The 14,580-nt window shown below is 39.5% G+C and overlaps 1 protein-coding gene across 1 annotated transcript in view; it reads left to right on the top strand.

The window, feature by feature from the left end:
- Positions 1-14,093, top strand: part of cacna1bb (calcium channel, voltage-dependent, N type, alpha 1B subunit, b) — a 151,631-nt gene extending 137,538 nt beyond the window's left edge. Inside the window, exons 46-52 of the mRNA XM_054612347.1 lie at positions 387-553; positions 1,392-1,524; positions 1,644-1,754; positions 3,852-3,890; positions 6,087-6,348; positions 10,803-11,026; positions 12,026-14,093. Of these exons, the coding sequence (XP_054468322.1) occupies positions 387-553; positions 1,392-1,524; positions 1,644-1,754; positions 3,852-3,890; positions 6,087-6,348; positions 10,803-11,026; positions 12,026-12,589 (1,500 nt within the window). The 3' untranslated portion in view covers positions 12,590-14,093. The remainder of the gene's footprint in view (positions 1-386; positions 554-1,391; positions 1,525-1,643; positions 1,755-3,851; positions 3,891-6,086; positions 6,349-10,802; positions 11,027-12,025) is intronic.
- The last annotated feature ends 487 nt before the right edge of the window (positions 14,094-14,580 follow it).

Here is a 14,580-nt window from a genome sequence, read left to right on the forward strand (position 1 = left end):
GACACATGCATTATTTATCTTTATTCATTTACCTTTTCCTAAGACATTAACCCTAGAAATGAGCTGAATTTGAAATATAAATAATCTTGTTTTAAGCATCATTATCCAAGTTTTTATTTCAGTGGTAGTCTGTTGGAAATAAACCTGCCAATTGGATGAGGTCATTTCACTTCCTTTATATATGAATAAATAGCAACATGAACTTATTTCAAGAGATTCAACTGCCATTTTACTGATACATTTTTAAGGGAAACTTGTTTTATCTGTAATGAGTTGTGTAGGCTGAAGATTAAAAATAGATCAAAACACTTAGATAGATACTTTCCTTAATTTGTCTGACCTCCTACTCCGACCTAAACTCTTTCTGCTGTCGACCTGTCCTGCAGAGTAAACTGGGGGCGTTGTTCCGTCCTATGCTGCCCCTCACTCACATACAGGAAGTAGAGCCCCCGATCTGCAGCCCCAAACAGCCTCTCCCACCTCAGCCTGAGCCAGAACCCAAGCCAGAAACACTGCCGTCTACTGCCATTATCTCGGTTAACATGGACAGGATGTGAGTGACTGTCTTCGCTGTCATATCCATATTATATATCCACAACATGGGCGGAGCTGTTGTTTAATTGATATTGTAATGTTACCTTCAGGTAAAAGACAATGGGCCTCATATATGAACAGATTTGTTCTTAAGTGGTTAAAGCAATTTGTGCTTTGAAAACCCCATATAAATAACACTTAATAATTATGTTGACATTGTCCTGTTGATTCTGCCATGCTAATTGTAGGCTAATATAATTTAAGATTTATTCACAACAACAGATATCAACATTAATTAAAGTGGCTATTGATGCTATTGTGTAACACTACAATATCCCTATGAACATCTTTAATTATTTGACCGCCACTGTTGATGGTCTTGCTGTGGCGAGACATTTTTTATATATAACCATTTATCTTTATGTTGGATTGAATTATGCTAATTTACAATTCAGACAGGTGGAATTCATCATGTTTACACTGGTCATTTACACAGTTATCTGAAGTAAGGAGCATTTACTGAATCTGACGTGGCTCACTTTCACAAGAAAAGTATAGATATGAATACAAAAATGTTCTTGCATGAGGTCCAATATGTTCTGTAATATTGGAGTGAAATTAAGGAAAATTCCTTAAATCAAATCAGATTTTTTATAAAAGTTTATTCAGTTCATTTGACAAATGGCCTTAGAAATGAAAGTAAGGAAACCTAGCTTGATAGAAAAAATAATTGACACATCCTTATGTTTCTTCATGGAAAAACACTAAGATGGTCTTTCCTCATTTTATACCTTTTCCTACAGCACTGATCAACTGTCAATACTACAGTCTGAGCTCTTGTGTGTGTTCTTACACAGACTAAACCAGAGGAGTGGCATCAAACATTCCCAGTCAGGAGATGTCTCTCAGGCAGCACAACAGAGGCCCAAAGTACGGAGGAAACTACAGAGAGGCCAGTCAGAGGATGTGCCATATTCCACCAGACCTCAGGTACACCGACACCAAGCAAGCTCCACCAGCTAAATGATCTTTTACATTCTAACTTTCTCTGTCGGCTTTGTTGCCTCCATACATACATATATACATACTGCCTCCTCTTTTTCCAGCAGGAATACGTTGAACTGAAGCAGGTGGAGAACATATCAGACACAGAGGGATATCCGAGCCTAGAAGGCCACTGCAGAGCGGCTTCTCTGCCACGACTCAACGCTGAGTACTACGTAAGCTCCCCAGTGCCTTATTGTTTCACTGCTCACAGAAAAGATCTCTTTGGCTCAGTCACGGTTGTTTTGTTTGCGTAGCGTTCTTGTGATAATTTCAGGTTTGGAAAATGCAGACACTGTGGATACCTTAGAATTTTTCTTGAAGAAATAATCAAATAATGTCTTCTGCAATGTAAAATAGAAAATGTTTGTTTGGCAGTAAACAGGTGGCTGAGGTAAAGGCTGAGAAAGGCTGGTGCAGTGCTGAGTGCTACTCGTTCAGTGAAAGCAGCCGTGAGCTAACAGAAGCAGAGTCGCTCTCTGTCAGTCCACATCTGTTCATCCTGCTGACCTCTGCTTGACCTTTCCAGTCCCACAATTTCACAATTATTACAGAGGAGGAAATTGAAGATAGGTGGTCTCAGCAAAAAGCACAACCTAGTTGGTAGTCAAGTTGTTCATTTATATAATAAGGCAGTTATTAAATGTCTGCCGAAACAAAAACAGAGTAAAGCTAACATGTTAGCCAGGGACACAGTTATCTCTGACTGTGAAAAAACCTGCTGAACATTTTGTGTTTTCTTTACAATAGCATCTTAAATGTAGGCCTCTGCCAAGGTGTTGCTACACCACTTATGTCATTGGCTGATAAAAGGTGTACCATTTTGACTTATTTACAAAAGAAGGCAAAAATATTGGATATAACGACCAGCTTAGCTGCAGTGAGAGTTCTTGACTTATGACAGGAATTGAACCCAGACTGAACCCAGTGATGTTTATGTTTTCATCTACAATTCTTGATATCCAGTTGTCCTTGTATTCTCCTGCTACAGTAAGTATTGACCTTCAACACACTAACCTGATCATGTATAGATGAATTACCAAAAGTGTTGAAGTTGTTGAAAATCTAAAAGATGCTATTGTGAATGTTTTTAATCTACTCAGTTGGCCTTATTATCATTCATCTTTTTATATTTCATACAATATTCACACTAACCTACAGTCAGATCTAATGTAACATCTTAGTTTTGCCAGACTGCGGTGATCTATTTTTTTTTTCTGAATTTCACTTATTGCCATCTATTTATTTATTTTTACTTTCTTACTGTCATTCTGTGAGTTACAGCTGCACTTGTCTGCTGCATATGGATGTCAGGATGATTTTCCTGTCCAACACTTCTCTGTTTCCTGGATTGTCTCACCTGTCTTATCTTGTCAGTTTAGTTTCCCTGTCTGTCTGTCTGTCTGTCTGTCTGTCTGTCTGTCTGTCTGTCTGTCTGTCTGTCTGTCTGTCTGTCTGTCTGTCTGTCTCTCTCTCTTTGTTTTTGTCTCCCTCTCTCTTCCTGTCAGCCTGCTCTCTACCACTACACTTAACACATGCTTTCCTAATGTTTATGTTGCATTTTGATCTCTGTCTCTCTCTGTCTCTTTAAAGTATAAGTCTGGTGTTAACTTATATTTTTGTTATTGTCAACAAATCCCTTGAAAAGACCAAACCCAAAAAAGGAGTTAGTCCTACATGGACTGCCCCTTATTCTGTTGATGTTATTTATTACATTTATAACATTTAGTTTTATTTCTAATAAATGGTTATTATCTCATAAAACAGCTGGGCACTTTAGATTTTAGCAGATGTTACCGAAATAGGAGAAAATAGTGCATTTGTCAGGGACTATTTTAAACTATGAATTAATACACATTTTATGCTCTGGTGAGTATTTACACTTGCAGGACGGTGTATGTATTCATTGTGATGAAGGAACATGTCACCAAGACTCACTGATGCGTTTTTTTAATGACAATAGAGCTTTATGGCACAGAGGAAGAAGATATATCATGGTTGATACACACACACACACACACACACACACACACACACACACACACACACACACACACACACACACACACACACACACACACACACACACAATAATTGTTAGTAGGATTGGCATTGTTGGTTTTGGTCTTTTCATCCGGTTTATGGAGAATAAGAAAATAGAGAATATCCCAAGCCTGAGTCTCTGCTCTGATCTTCTGTCTTCCCCTTGTCCTAATTCCGATGCCCACTGCTAATGTTTTGCCCACCTCCCTCTTGTGTGTGCTGTCTGATAGCGGAGCCACCCTCGCCACGCCCCTGGGACCCACCTGGCAGTATGTACCACCTGTTGTGCCACCGCTCTCTCCTTCTCCTCTCCTCCTCTCTTTCTTTTTCTTCTTTTTCTCTCATGTCTGTGTTTGCTTCCATGCGCTCCTCTCATCTCAGTTCAGAGTTCTTACCCTCCTGCCATCATGGACTAAGTGACCCTCCTACATATACAGTGTACTCTGGTCAATCCATGAAATTGCTGATAGATACATTACATGCAACACACATTTTATATTTACATTGTCCACAAAACATACCCAAATCCCTGGAAAAGTATTTGTATGTGTATCCCGGGTATTTCAAGCACTCTGTCCTACTTTACAGACATTAACTACAGCATTACAGTACCACACTTTGGTTAAATTTGGTTATGTGTACTGTATGTGAGTTTCATTATGTAGTAGTGTGTAGTTTTTTATTTTTATTTTTTTGTTAGTTGGTTCGTGATTGTGGAACAAGACAGGGACAGTACTGCTGCTTTCTTGCTTTGAAATAACTAACAAAAACCTGTTCAATCTTTTTCTGTCATTTGATGTTTCTTCCAGTCTTAAAATCTTATTTTTCACACATGAAATCAAAAGTGAACTAAATAAGTAGGATGTATCTCTTGAAATGTTCACTTACCATCACTTTCAGACTCTTGTAGTAGTTTGGAAGAAACAGGGGGATTTATTTTCTCCCTTTTTAATAGCATATTATGACATTTATCTAAAACGTAAGATTTTAAGACTGCTAACTAGATAAATGACCTTGTAATATGGATATTTTCCGCAGTGTTGTGATATTGTTGTCCCTGACTTTAGCTACAGGCTTGGCTGTGTGGTAGGAACAAGAGGAACAGCACAACCACCATACCCCTGTCTGTGAAAGAGCAGTTAATGAAAATATTAGTTTGTCAAAATCATTAAAGTCTCCTCATCATGACTAAATACATTTAAGCACTAGAGTAATCATAATAAATACTGATATATTAGTAAACTAAAATCCTGAAACAGTATCACTTAAAATCATCAGATATAATCTAGGCAGTAACCAGCAGGTGGGGTGGTAGCGTAGCTGCTAGTCCTGTTCCCTATCACATCAGCTTGTTACCTGGTAGCTGTACCGGTCAGTAAGATAAGAATGAGGTGGGGTGAGTGTCAATGTCCTCAAAGCATTAGTTAAAGAATTACTCTCTGGAGAGAAATTGGTGAATGTAAGATTTTAAAGGAAAACAACTCTGAATACTTAAAGCTACTATAACCAACATGTTATACTAATAATATATCACATGACAATGTTTGAACAATGTGACAATGTTAAAGGGGTTGCTTGTGATGAAACTATGGAGAATTATTAGCTCAATAGGCAGCTCCCTTTAGTTTCACTTAGCATTTTAGTGAGTTCACTGTTCATAACGTGTTTCCAAAAAAGCCTGTTATTGCAGGTTTGAAGCCTTGAGTACGAAACAGCTTTTACGTCTCTTTTTGCAGAAAACACGTTGGACACTAGCATGAACAAGGCAGGAAAACAATGTCAGATGGGTAAACATTACCAAAAAACAAGACCGTCTCCAACAGGAAAGGCATTACTTCCATTAGAGTCAATACAAACCATCTAAAATCAAACATGGAGCAGACCTTAAGTTAGGTACAATCTAAAACCCTCATATTTCCACAGTGTGGGAAAAAATGCTGAGTTGTTTATTTTTCTTTAAACCAGTTGCAATCATCTTGGGTGGCATTAAGCCCAGGATGCAACAGGGATGCCCGTGCAAAAAAAAAAGACAGAATTAGCTCTAAAATAGGCATCTGTTTTCAGTGGCGTATTCCTTTAACTAAAATATAATGTGTTGATTGCACTTCTTTTTAAGGTTAGAAGTTGCATGTTTACAAAACAACGAAAAATGCCACAAAGACCCATGTCAACACCCCACCTCTTCTTTGTTCACTAGCAGAGACACCTGCTATCTTACAAATCATGTAAGTTCTGTAACAGTAAGTATTCCAGTTCTGTCACAGATCTGTGTTCATTCTTCTCTAATGTTTCTGACATCTGTGCCTGGAGAAGAACGGGTAGAACGTTGGTAGATTGCCGTAAACTGGTTGTGTCATTTGTGTGTTGTGGATATTTTGGGTGGTTTGGGTAAAACCCCCACAGACGCCCCTCTGCTCTGCTGTGCTTTCTCCTCACGCTTCTCCACGTTTCTCTCACACTCTCAGCCGATCGTTGACCTCAGTCCTATCAGGCGCTCGGCATCCTCGCTGACGCCGCAGCACCACCAGGAGGACGGTCTAAGGGAGTATGACCTGGAACGGCCTGGTTTGGCCCAGTCCTCAATGGGGCCAGGCCAAGTCGAGGGCCAGGACAGAGCCCACCACCATCACCACCACCACCGCTGCCACAGACGGAGGGACAAGGACAAAGATAAGAAGCAGAAGTCCCTGGATAGAGCTGGATCAGTGCAGCCGTCCAGCACTGTTGGTGAGACAGAAACAAATTCAATTTAATGAGTTTAGATTATAAATTGCTACTTTCAATCATTATACTGTAGGTAATTGAACATAACCTACAGTTCTGATAAGTGAAGCCAATGCGGAAATGGTTTCAACTTGTATTCTTTCTAAAAGCCAGCAGAGGAGTTGCCTCCCATTTTATAGAAGTCTATGGAAGAGAAAGACTCTTGATTTATTACCTCAGTAAACATTGTAAACATGAGTTAATGGTCTCAATTGCTAGTTTCAAGTCTTCTTAAATACAGCATGATGTTTATTTATTAAATTATGATCCATTAGGAGTATAATAGACCATAGAGCAGCTTTAGGGCGGGGCTACCTTGTGATTGACAGGTTGCTGCCACGCCGTTGTTCGGTCTGGGAGTTGTCCATGTTTTCTCACAACTTTTACCCTTTCACAGTGTGTTGTCAATTCTTGAAAGTTAATTGTATCATGATGGTCGCCTAAAAATGTTGTATTCAATGTTCCGTTGTACTTAGCTCCACCCTCTCATGTTACTGTTGGTTGTAAAATAAACAAGATGGCGATGGCCGAAATGCTGAACTTTAAGGCTTCAAAGCCTTAGTCACCAAACCAATGGGTGATGTCACGGTGACTACGTCTACTTATTACTTATACTGTCCATGAGTGAACTAATATGAAACAGAATATTAGAAAACATTTATACTCTGAGGTCATGAAACTGACATTAGCAGTGCATGAATAAAATGGATGCCCTCTTGTTTATTTTAAAGAGAGACGGGTGCTGACCCAGAGGACAAATCTATATTAAGTCAATATTAAGCTCTATATGTCATCATATAGAGCTTAATATCTTGAAGAAAGTCTAAAAAAAGTCAATTATGGTGCATATTTTAGGTTGTTGAGAGATTAATTCCTTTATCACATCGATATTAATTCATATAATACAGTGAGGAGAGTATCCACATAGAGACTGTCATGGAGAGACAGCGATGGCAAGCCAGGCTTCCCTTGTAGATTAACTGGATGTCTCGACGTAGCTGCAGAAATTCTTTATAGGATTAAAGTTCCATGATCGGGTTATGTAGGTGAAGGGGTTTCTGCTGCACTTCAACCAAGGATTTTACATGTCAGGCTTTCCATCTGATTAGCAGTAAGACCTGTGAGCTCTCAGAGGAGAATCTGCTTTGCTGGGGATTTTTTTCCCTTTTTTCTATCAGTTGCTCCCTTTGTTCCCTCTGACCTTAACAGTTACATTTATAAAATATAGACTGAGCTTTACAGACTTCAAACTTAGAGCTGCAAAACTGAACTCAAAAGAGTTAACTTGACATTTTCTTCATTAAAAAAATAAATAAAACAGAAACAAGCTATGCCACATTAAGAAAAAGTTTTTTTCTTTGTATGACCACTGTTCATACCAGATTCTCACATACAGTAAAAATACATTGTTTACATTGTACAGTACATCTCAATTCAATTTTCTTATACTTTTGGCACTTAAAGGTCTTGGCCAGGATCCAGAAAATATCCTGGTATAATAAAATAAATAATACAAATAAAAAGGTCAGCAGCCATTAGTGGCTGTTTGCCATGATTGAGGACACGTTTTGCACTCAAGCTGAACTTTGGGATAATCTGTAAAATTCATAGAAATGAAATGAGGCACCCTACTAAATTGAATTTGAGATCTCATCGAGATCAATATATCTTTTGTAAGAGAGACCAGAGAACAGCAGAGAGAAAGAAAAAACAAACACTGCCAGACAGCAAATGAACAAATCCATGCCGCAAACATTGACAGACAGAAGTTCATAACATGCAGAGCATAAAGCCAGACATAACAAAAGCACATCAGAGACCATCAAATACATCAATAAATATGTTTGAAGAGAAAAGTTTAAAATCATCCAGCAGGTAGGCAGGCTTCCTAGGTCTGTTTTAACACGAGGGGTAACTAGAGTTAAACAGTATAGTGAGGGGTCTTACATTTGAGAAGAGAAGTGATATTCTGAGGCAACAGAAGACTTACATGAATGAGAATGTATAGATGGTAGCTCTCTTGTTGTTGCTAGTGAGGACAAGACTTTTTTGTATACAGTAAACAGTGATGAGAACGATACATTTCATTTTGTCATGAAACACAAAGCACAATGATAAATTGTTTAATGGCAGAGTGAGAAGCCTGAGAACAAAGGATACCTTCATAGTCAAGCACAGGCAAGGTGACTGACTGATGACTCTTCTGCCCTCAAGAAACAAAAATGCTTCATTCCAATATAAGAAACCAATTTTGATCGTTAGTTTCTGTGCCACTTGCTTCACATGCTGTTTGAAAGTGAGACTCTACCTGTCTATTTTTTTTTTTAGAACTATCAAGTGTATAGATAGCTGAGAATAAAACACATTTTGTACCCACAGTATACTGTACAAGCTTGAGATTGTGCAAAGAGGATTGTAAATAATTTGTAAAACAAATTGTGATTCTGATATATGTCGAGTTGAAGAGCTTAATGCATATAAGACAGTGTCATCTGCATATAGAATTGATATTCTTGATTTTTTCCATTGGATTATTGCAGAAAATGATCTCTATGAAACTTCAGTGTTTTGTTTAGCAAGATAATCAGCAATCAAATCGTCACAAATGAAAACCACCTTTTAAAATGTTTAAGCCTGAATGCAATCGCATTCATTTTTGTAGTTTCATGTAGCTACTTGTTAGCAACCACAGGTAAGAGCTTCAAAATTCAAAAGTCCCATATTAACTGAAGTCGTAGAACAAAAAGTTAAAATATCTTGGGCTTATTTCTGCTTATTTCTGACATCTAACCAAAAAACCCTTTAAAAAATATATTGATTTTGAGACGAGTTAACCGGAATTTAACAATGCTGACTCATTTCCGTTTTTTATTATTTATAGAGGGTCATGGTCATGTTTTGTTAGTCATCAGGGGTCGTCTGCTAGAGCGATTACAGCCTGAGAGCTGGTGGCAGGGTGTTTTATTTATGTTAACACTGGAGGGCGGCAGCTGGGCTTTATTGCTGAGATAAAAGGCCACAGTGGACAGGTCCAGCACAGGGATTTATGGGTACCTCTTGGTGAGATAGCGGAACATCCAGCAGCCCTGTCTACATCCACTGAATTGAGAGAAGCAGCAGGGAGAGTTTCACTCCTCAAAGCTTGTCATTCTAGAGGCAGATGTGACACATCAGAATGATGAATAGGCTTTTGTGTTCCTGTCATCGGGGTTTTAATCTGAAAACTGGAGTTATTCCAGAGAGTAATTTCACCACAGTGCTTTGCTTTATGCCACACACACATGTTCTAGATAGGAACACACAGACACACAAAGATGAGCCATTTGCCTTTAATTAGAGGTGTAATGTAATATTGTGTAATACAGATAGTATTACACAAAAACAGTACAAAAACATGATACGTAGCGCGGAACAAAAAAAATGGATCACTACATTACATAAATGAATTGGCTGAGTTGAGAAGCGCCAGTGTTCCGTTTCACTGCAAGATAATGAGAAGACTGCATTCAGACACAGGGTGAAGGGAACCACACAGCAGTTGGTTTTCAGTCCTCCACTTCGACCACATGTTTTCACTAAAATTGGTACAGTTGCTACCTTGGAAGATGTGTCTTTATTTTCATTTTGCAGTGTTTTGATTTGTTTATATATTTCCATTGATTTTGTTTGCATTTGTACTGCAGGTAAATAACGTTCTGTGTTGTAAATGCAACTGAACCGTGACATATAACACATTTACTTACTTACAGGCCAACTAAAATGTTTGGAGTTTGTTCGTCATAACAAGTTACGTTAGTTGCACTTCATCCAAGTGAAGACATCTTATATTCTTAAAATCAGATTGATGAAGTCCATATTTGTTGAGAGCAACATATATGATACCTGTCCCCCCTTTTCATCGGGGTCTCATTTTACTACAAACAAATCATTCTGAATAGTTATTCTTCCTGGCATCAGATTACTTAAAAGATGATAAAATTCTACACAATTGTGTTTTTTCAAAAAATGAACAGTGTCTTGTGGGGTTTCATTGTGCAGTTGCTTTGTTAACATCTGGTTGCTACATTTAAGTCGTCTTCTTTACTGCTTTTGATTGAGTGCATTGCTACGGTTCTTTGTAATTATCGCTGCAACTATCAATGCAATAGTGTGAAACTAGCTCTAGAAGTATGAAATGGTGTAACCTGCTTCCTTATGATTGAAACAAAACGGAGACCCCTTGGTAAAAACATGGCTTCATAGGGCCACTGGTGCTCATAATCTCCACAGGGAAACTTTAATCTCAAAATATGCAGACTGAATGTTTCATTTTTCTCCACATTCAAAAGTGATGACAAGATGATAAAAGTGACAGCTAAACCGTGTATTGTATTTTCTACCTGCCCTATCTCATTTCATTTGATGGTGCCATCCTCCAGACTCGTTCACCGACCCTTCAGCTGAGGGTTTGTCCAGAGAACGGGCGAGGGAGCGGGATCGCAGCCGGCCTCATGAGAGGAGGCACCACTCCTCAGCAGGAGAGAAGCAGCGCTACTACTCCTGCGAGCGTTACGGCAGCAGGGAGCAGTGTCACACCAAGTCAGCCGGGCCCAGTCGATCCACGTCTCCGGGAGACGGACAGGACGCTGTTTTCCTCAAACAGGTGAGTTACCCGCCACACTGCATGTTAGTGATTAACAGCAGACTTGTTGTGAACACCCTGTGGTCCGTCAGTATTTTGGGCGGTGGCACATGTTTTATTGTTTTGGCTCTGTACCCCAGCACATTGGATTTGAATTAAAAACATTGAGCAAGAGGTTTTATGGCTGTAGTTCAGCTTTAAATTTAGGGTGTTCACATTCATACTTGGTGAACAGTGCGGGAATTGTTGCCCTAAATATTCAGTTGCTTCCCAATTTTATGATGCAGCAGAACAATGGTTCTAAACGTTACCCAAGGAGATTTGGTAGCCAAAGAGTGCTTGATTGGCCTCATCAGTCACAAGATCTCATCACATGCATAACAGTTTGTGTTTAATGTTACCATATTGATAGTTTTTACGACTTTTTATTTTGTCTTTGTATATGTGCTACCCATCCCATAATCTATTGAATCTGTGTTCCTTTCTTTGAATATTATTTCTCTCTTTGTGTTCATTTTTGAAAGTACAGTTCAGTTAGTTTGTGTTTTGTCGTGACAGGATGCAACCAAACTAAACTGTAAAATTGAGTGGATTATACATGAAGACTGCTGCAATGATTACACTAGACAATCAGTGGAAACTAGATAAATCAAATTAAAGCTACATTTTGGAACTGTAAAGAGTAACTTAACACCACCCTCTATGACTAAAAGTTTAAAGCATGTTTCACCTCTAAAAAAACCTGATGATGGCTCTTGTTGCGTGAGGTCAGAAATGTGCTCTGTTGCACCTGTAACCACACCCAATAGTGATGTCACAGTGTACTGAGTCACGCTGGAGTACACTTCTACATCACTGCAGAAAGGTGAGAAGTTAAATTATATTTAAGGTTAGGAAAAACTAGATTTTTAAGGGGTTTACGTTGCTCTTTAACTTCCAGTTTGTTTACTTAGAGCCCTCACTGTATGTGGAGAATTACCTTAACACTAAAACAAAATAACTCTTTGACTTTTTCCTCAGTATGGTAGCAGTGCGGTCAAAGCTGGCCTTGTAACGCTCCCCTCTGGTTCAAGCACTCCGGGCCGCGGTCGCAGGCAGCTCCCACAGACGCCCCTAACCCCTCGTCCTGCAGTGACCTACAAGACCACCAACTCCTCGCCTCTCCAGTCCGGTGCCAGCACCGCCGCGACGGGACACCAGACTCGCTTCAGCCGTGGCCTTTCAGAGCACGAACGCTTACACTGGGGCCACGACGAGTCCCCAATACCGGTCACCCGCATCGGTTCGGACCCTAATTTAAACCGTCAGTCGCAGTTCGCCTCGCAACACACCCTCCATGAAGAGGACTTCCAGGACACTGTGAGCAGCCACGGAGGGGGACGCTCCGCCAGAACCACTGCCTCCACCACAGCTTCAACTTCAAATGGAACCGCCACTGCATCTGCCACAGCGGCCAGCGCGCAGGGGAGGGCAGGGGGGGTTCCCAACGGGTACCACTTCACCCTGGGGGTCAACTCTGCATCCGGGCCTGGGAGCCGAGGAACCGGAAGCCTCAGGGAGAGGGACGAAGAGGACTGGTGCTAACCGAGGACTGGCAGCTCGTCAGTGTTGTACAGCGCTCATGTCAGGTCCAAGGAGCTGATGGGAATAGAAGCAAAGATATCGAGGAAAAAGCCAGTGGAAAGTGCTGTAAAAGGGGATCAGAAATCATTCCAGCTTTCTAGTGTTACTCTACTTTTTTTATACAAAAAACTTTTAAGGAAAAAAAAAACACACTGATGACTCTTTCTATCCCCTTTACTTGCACTGAAATCATAGCACCTGTGAAGACCCTTAAGTATTTTTGCCTTGACCATTGAAATCAGTGATGGAGCAGATGATAAACGCCAAAACCTCCTCATTCTTTGAGTGAAACTATGAAGTGTGTTTCAGACTGATCTGAATGCCACAGTCCTGGTGTTAACACGGCTGCTCACAACACTGTTTTTATTTTTGTATGCTTCATTTTGTTTGTGGTGCCATGTGGTTGAGAGAAGAGTTTCAACTTGATCATATTGATGCTTTTACCAAATTATCTTTTCTTCATCAGCTTTTACTTTGGGGTAATCACCAAATTCTGACCAGAGCAGATTATTAGGAGCTATTTAACATTGGTCTTAAACTTCCTCCAAGTCAACTAAGGGACACAGTGAGTAATGTGACAACAATAAAACAAATGGAGGGGTTAGAACTGAACTAAAGCCCAGTTTTCATGATCACACTTTTTGTAAATTGTACCACATGTACATTTTTGGAGTGCACATAGGGACGAGATAACTCTTTCTGACGTTATGTGGCTGAATACTAAGTGCCTCGTTTTTGCAAGATGTATTAAGATGCAGCCCTGTCAGATGGACTTGAATATACAGTAGGGGATATAAGTAATTACACGGATGAGAAAAGGTGTAGAGAACAAAGTTTGAATCTGGTATAATGAACAGAATGCAAAAAAAAAAACTAAGACTTTTTGTACTGAATCTTGTTGTAGGTGTGTCAGAATTACAGATCCAAAGTAAGCAATGTAGTGCATGCCGGGCTCTTGAACTTGTCAAAAAATAGTGTCTGTACTTTTGCTTAAGGGTGTGTGGTGAGCATTTGCCTTTCTCTTTCAAATATACTGCCAGCCAGTTGGTAGAAATGGTTTCTGAATGCAGAAAAGTGCCATTTTTCTTTTTTTCTAATCCACAAATATTCTGCCTCCTCAAGCATACAGTGTATATCTCATCTCCGCCATATTTGCCCAAATTTCACGGGTTTCCTTTCTTCTTAACTCTTTCCTCTGAGAGCAGTATTGTGTGAGGGTTTGTTGGAGAGGTTACCTGTTTGTGTATTCACAGGTACAATAAAGAGTTGTGTTGTTGCCGCAGACTGTTGACTTGAAATAGGGCTATGCAACAAGACGACACTTCATCTGCCCCTGTAGCTTTACCCTCTGGAATCTCCAGGTTCAGGCTTTAGTGTGACTGCGACCAAATTTTACATATATGTATGAAGAGTTGTAAATTGTAAATGTATCTTATGATGTACAGTTAACTGACAACACACACTGAGGCACAAATGCTATCAAGCTGATATATATATATATATATATATATATATATATATATATATATATATATATATATATATATATGTGAATCACAGGGCATTTTTGAAGTTGGTAAGTTGACTGCATGACGCCTACCCAGATTGAACCACCCAAAACATAAAACTGTGTTCTTTCCAGACTTGGGTCAAGTTGTGTTTTTAAATAGTTTTGGTGGTTTTTACATTTGCACGGGTTTGAGTGTGAGGTGTTCTGTCAATAACATAAGACTGAATTAACATTTTAGTGTTACTACTAGAGCTCTAAATGACCCTAAAGGAGCAGCAGTATATCCTGAAGAGCTGAGCTGGACCCACATCCGAGGCTATATTTTGCTTAATTTTATTGGCAATGCTCTTTCCCACTTACCACTGGGCATGACATATCTACTTAAAGAAAAGCCTCATATATTCTTTAATCCCATGAAAAGACCAACGCCAACAATGTGAAT

This window comes from Anoplopoma fimbria, chromosome 14, assembly GCF_027596085.1.
Source record: "Anoplopoma fimbria isolate UVic2021 breed Golden Eagle Sablefish chromosome 14, Afim_UVic_2022, whole genome shotgun sequence".
NCBI classification, from domain to species: Eukaryota; Metazoa; Chordata; class Actinopteri; order Perciformes; family Anoplopomatidae; genus Anoplopoma; species Anoplopoma fimbria.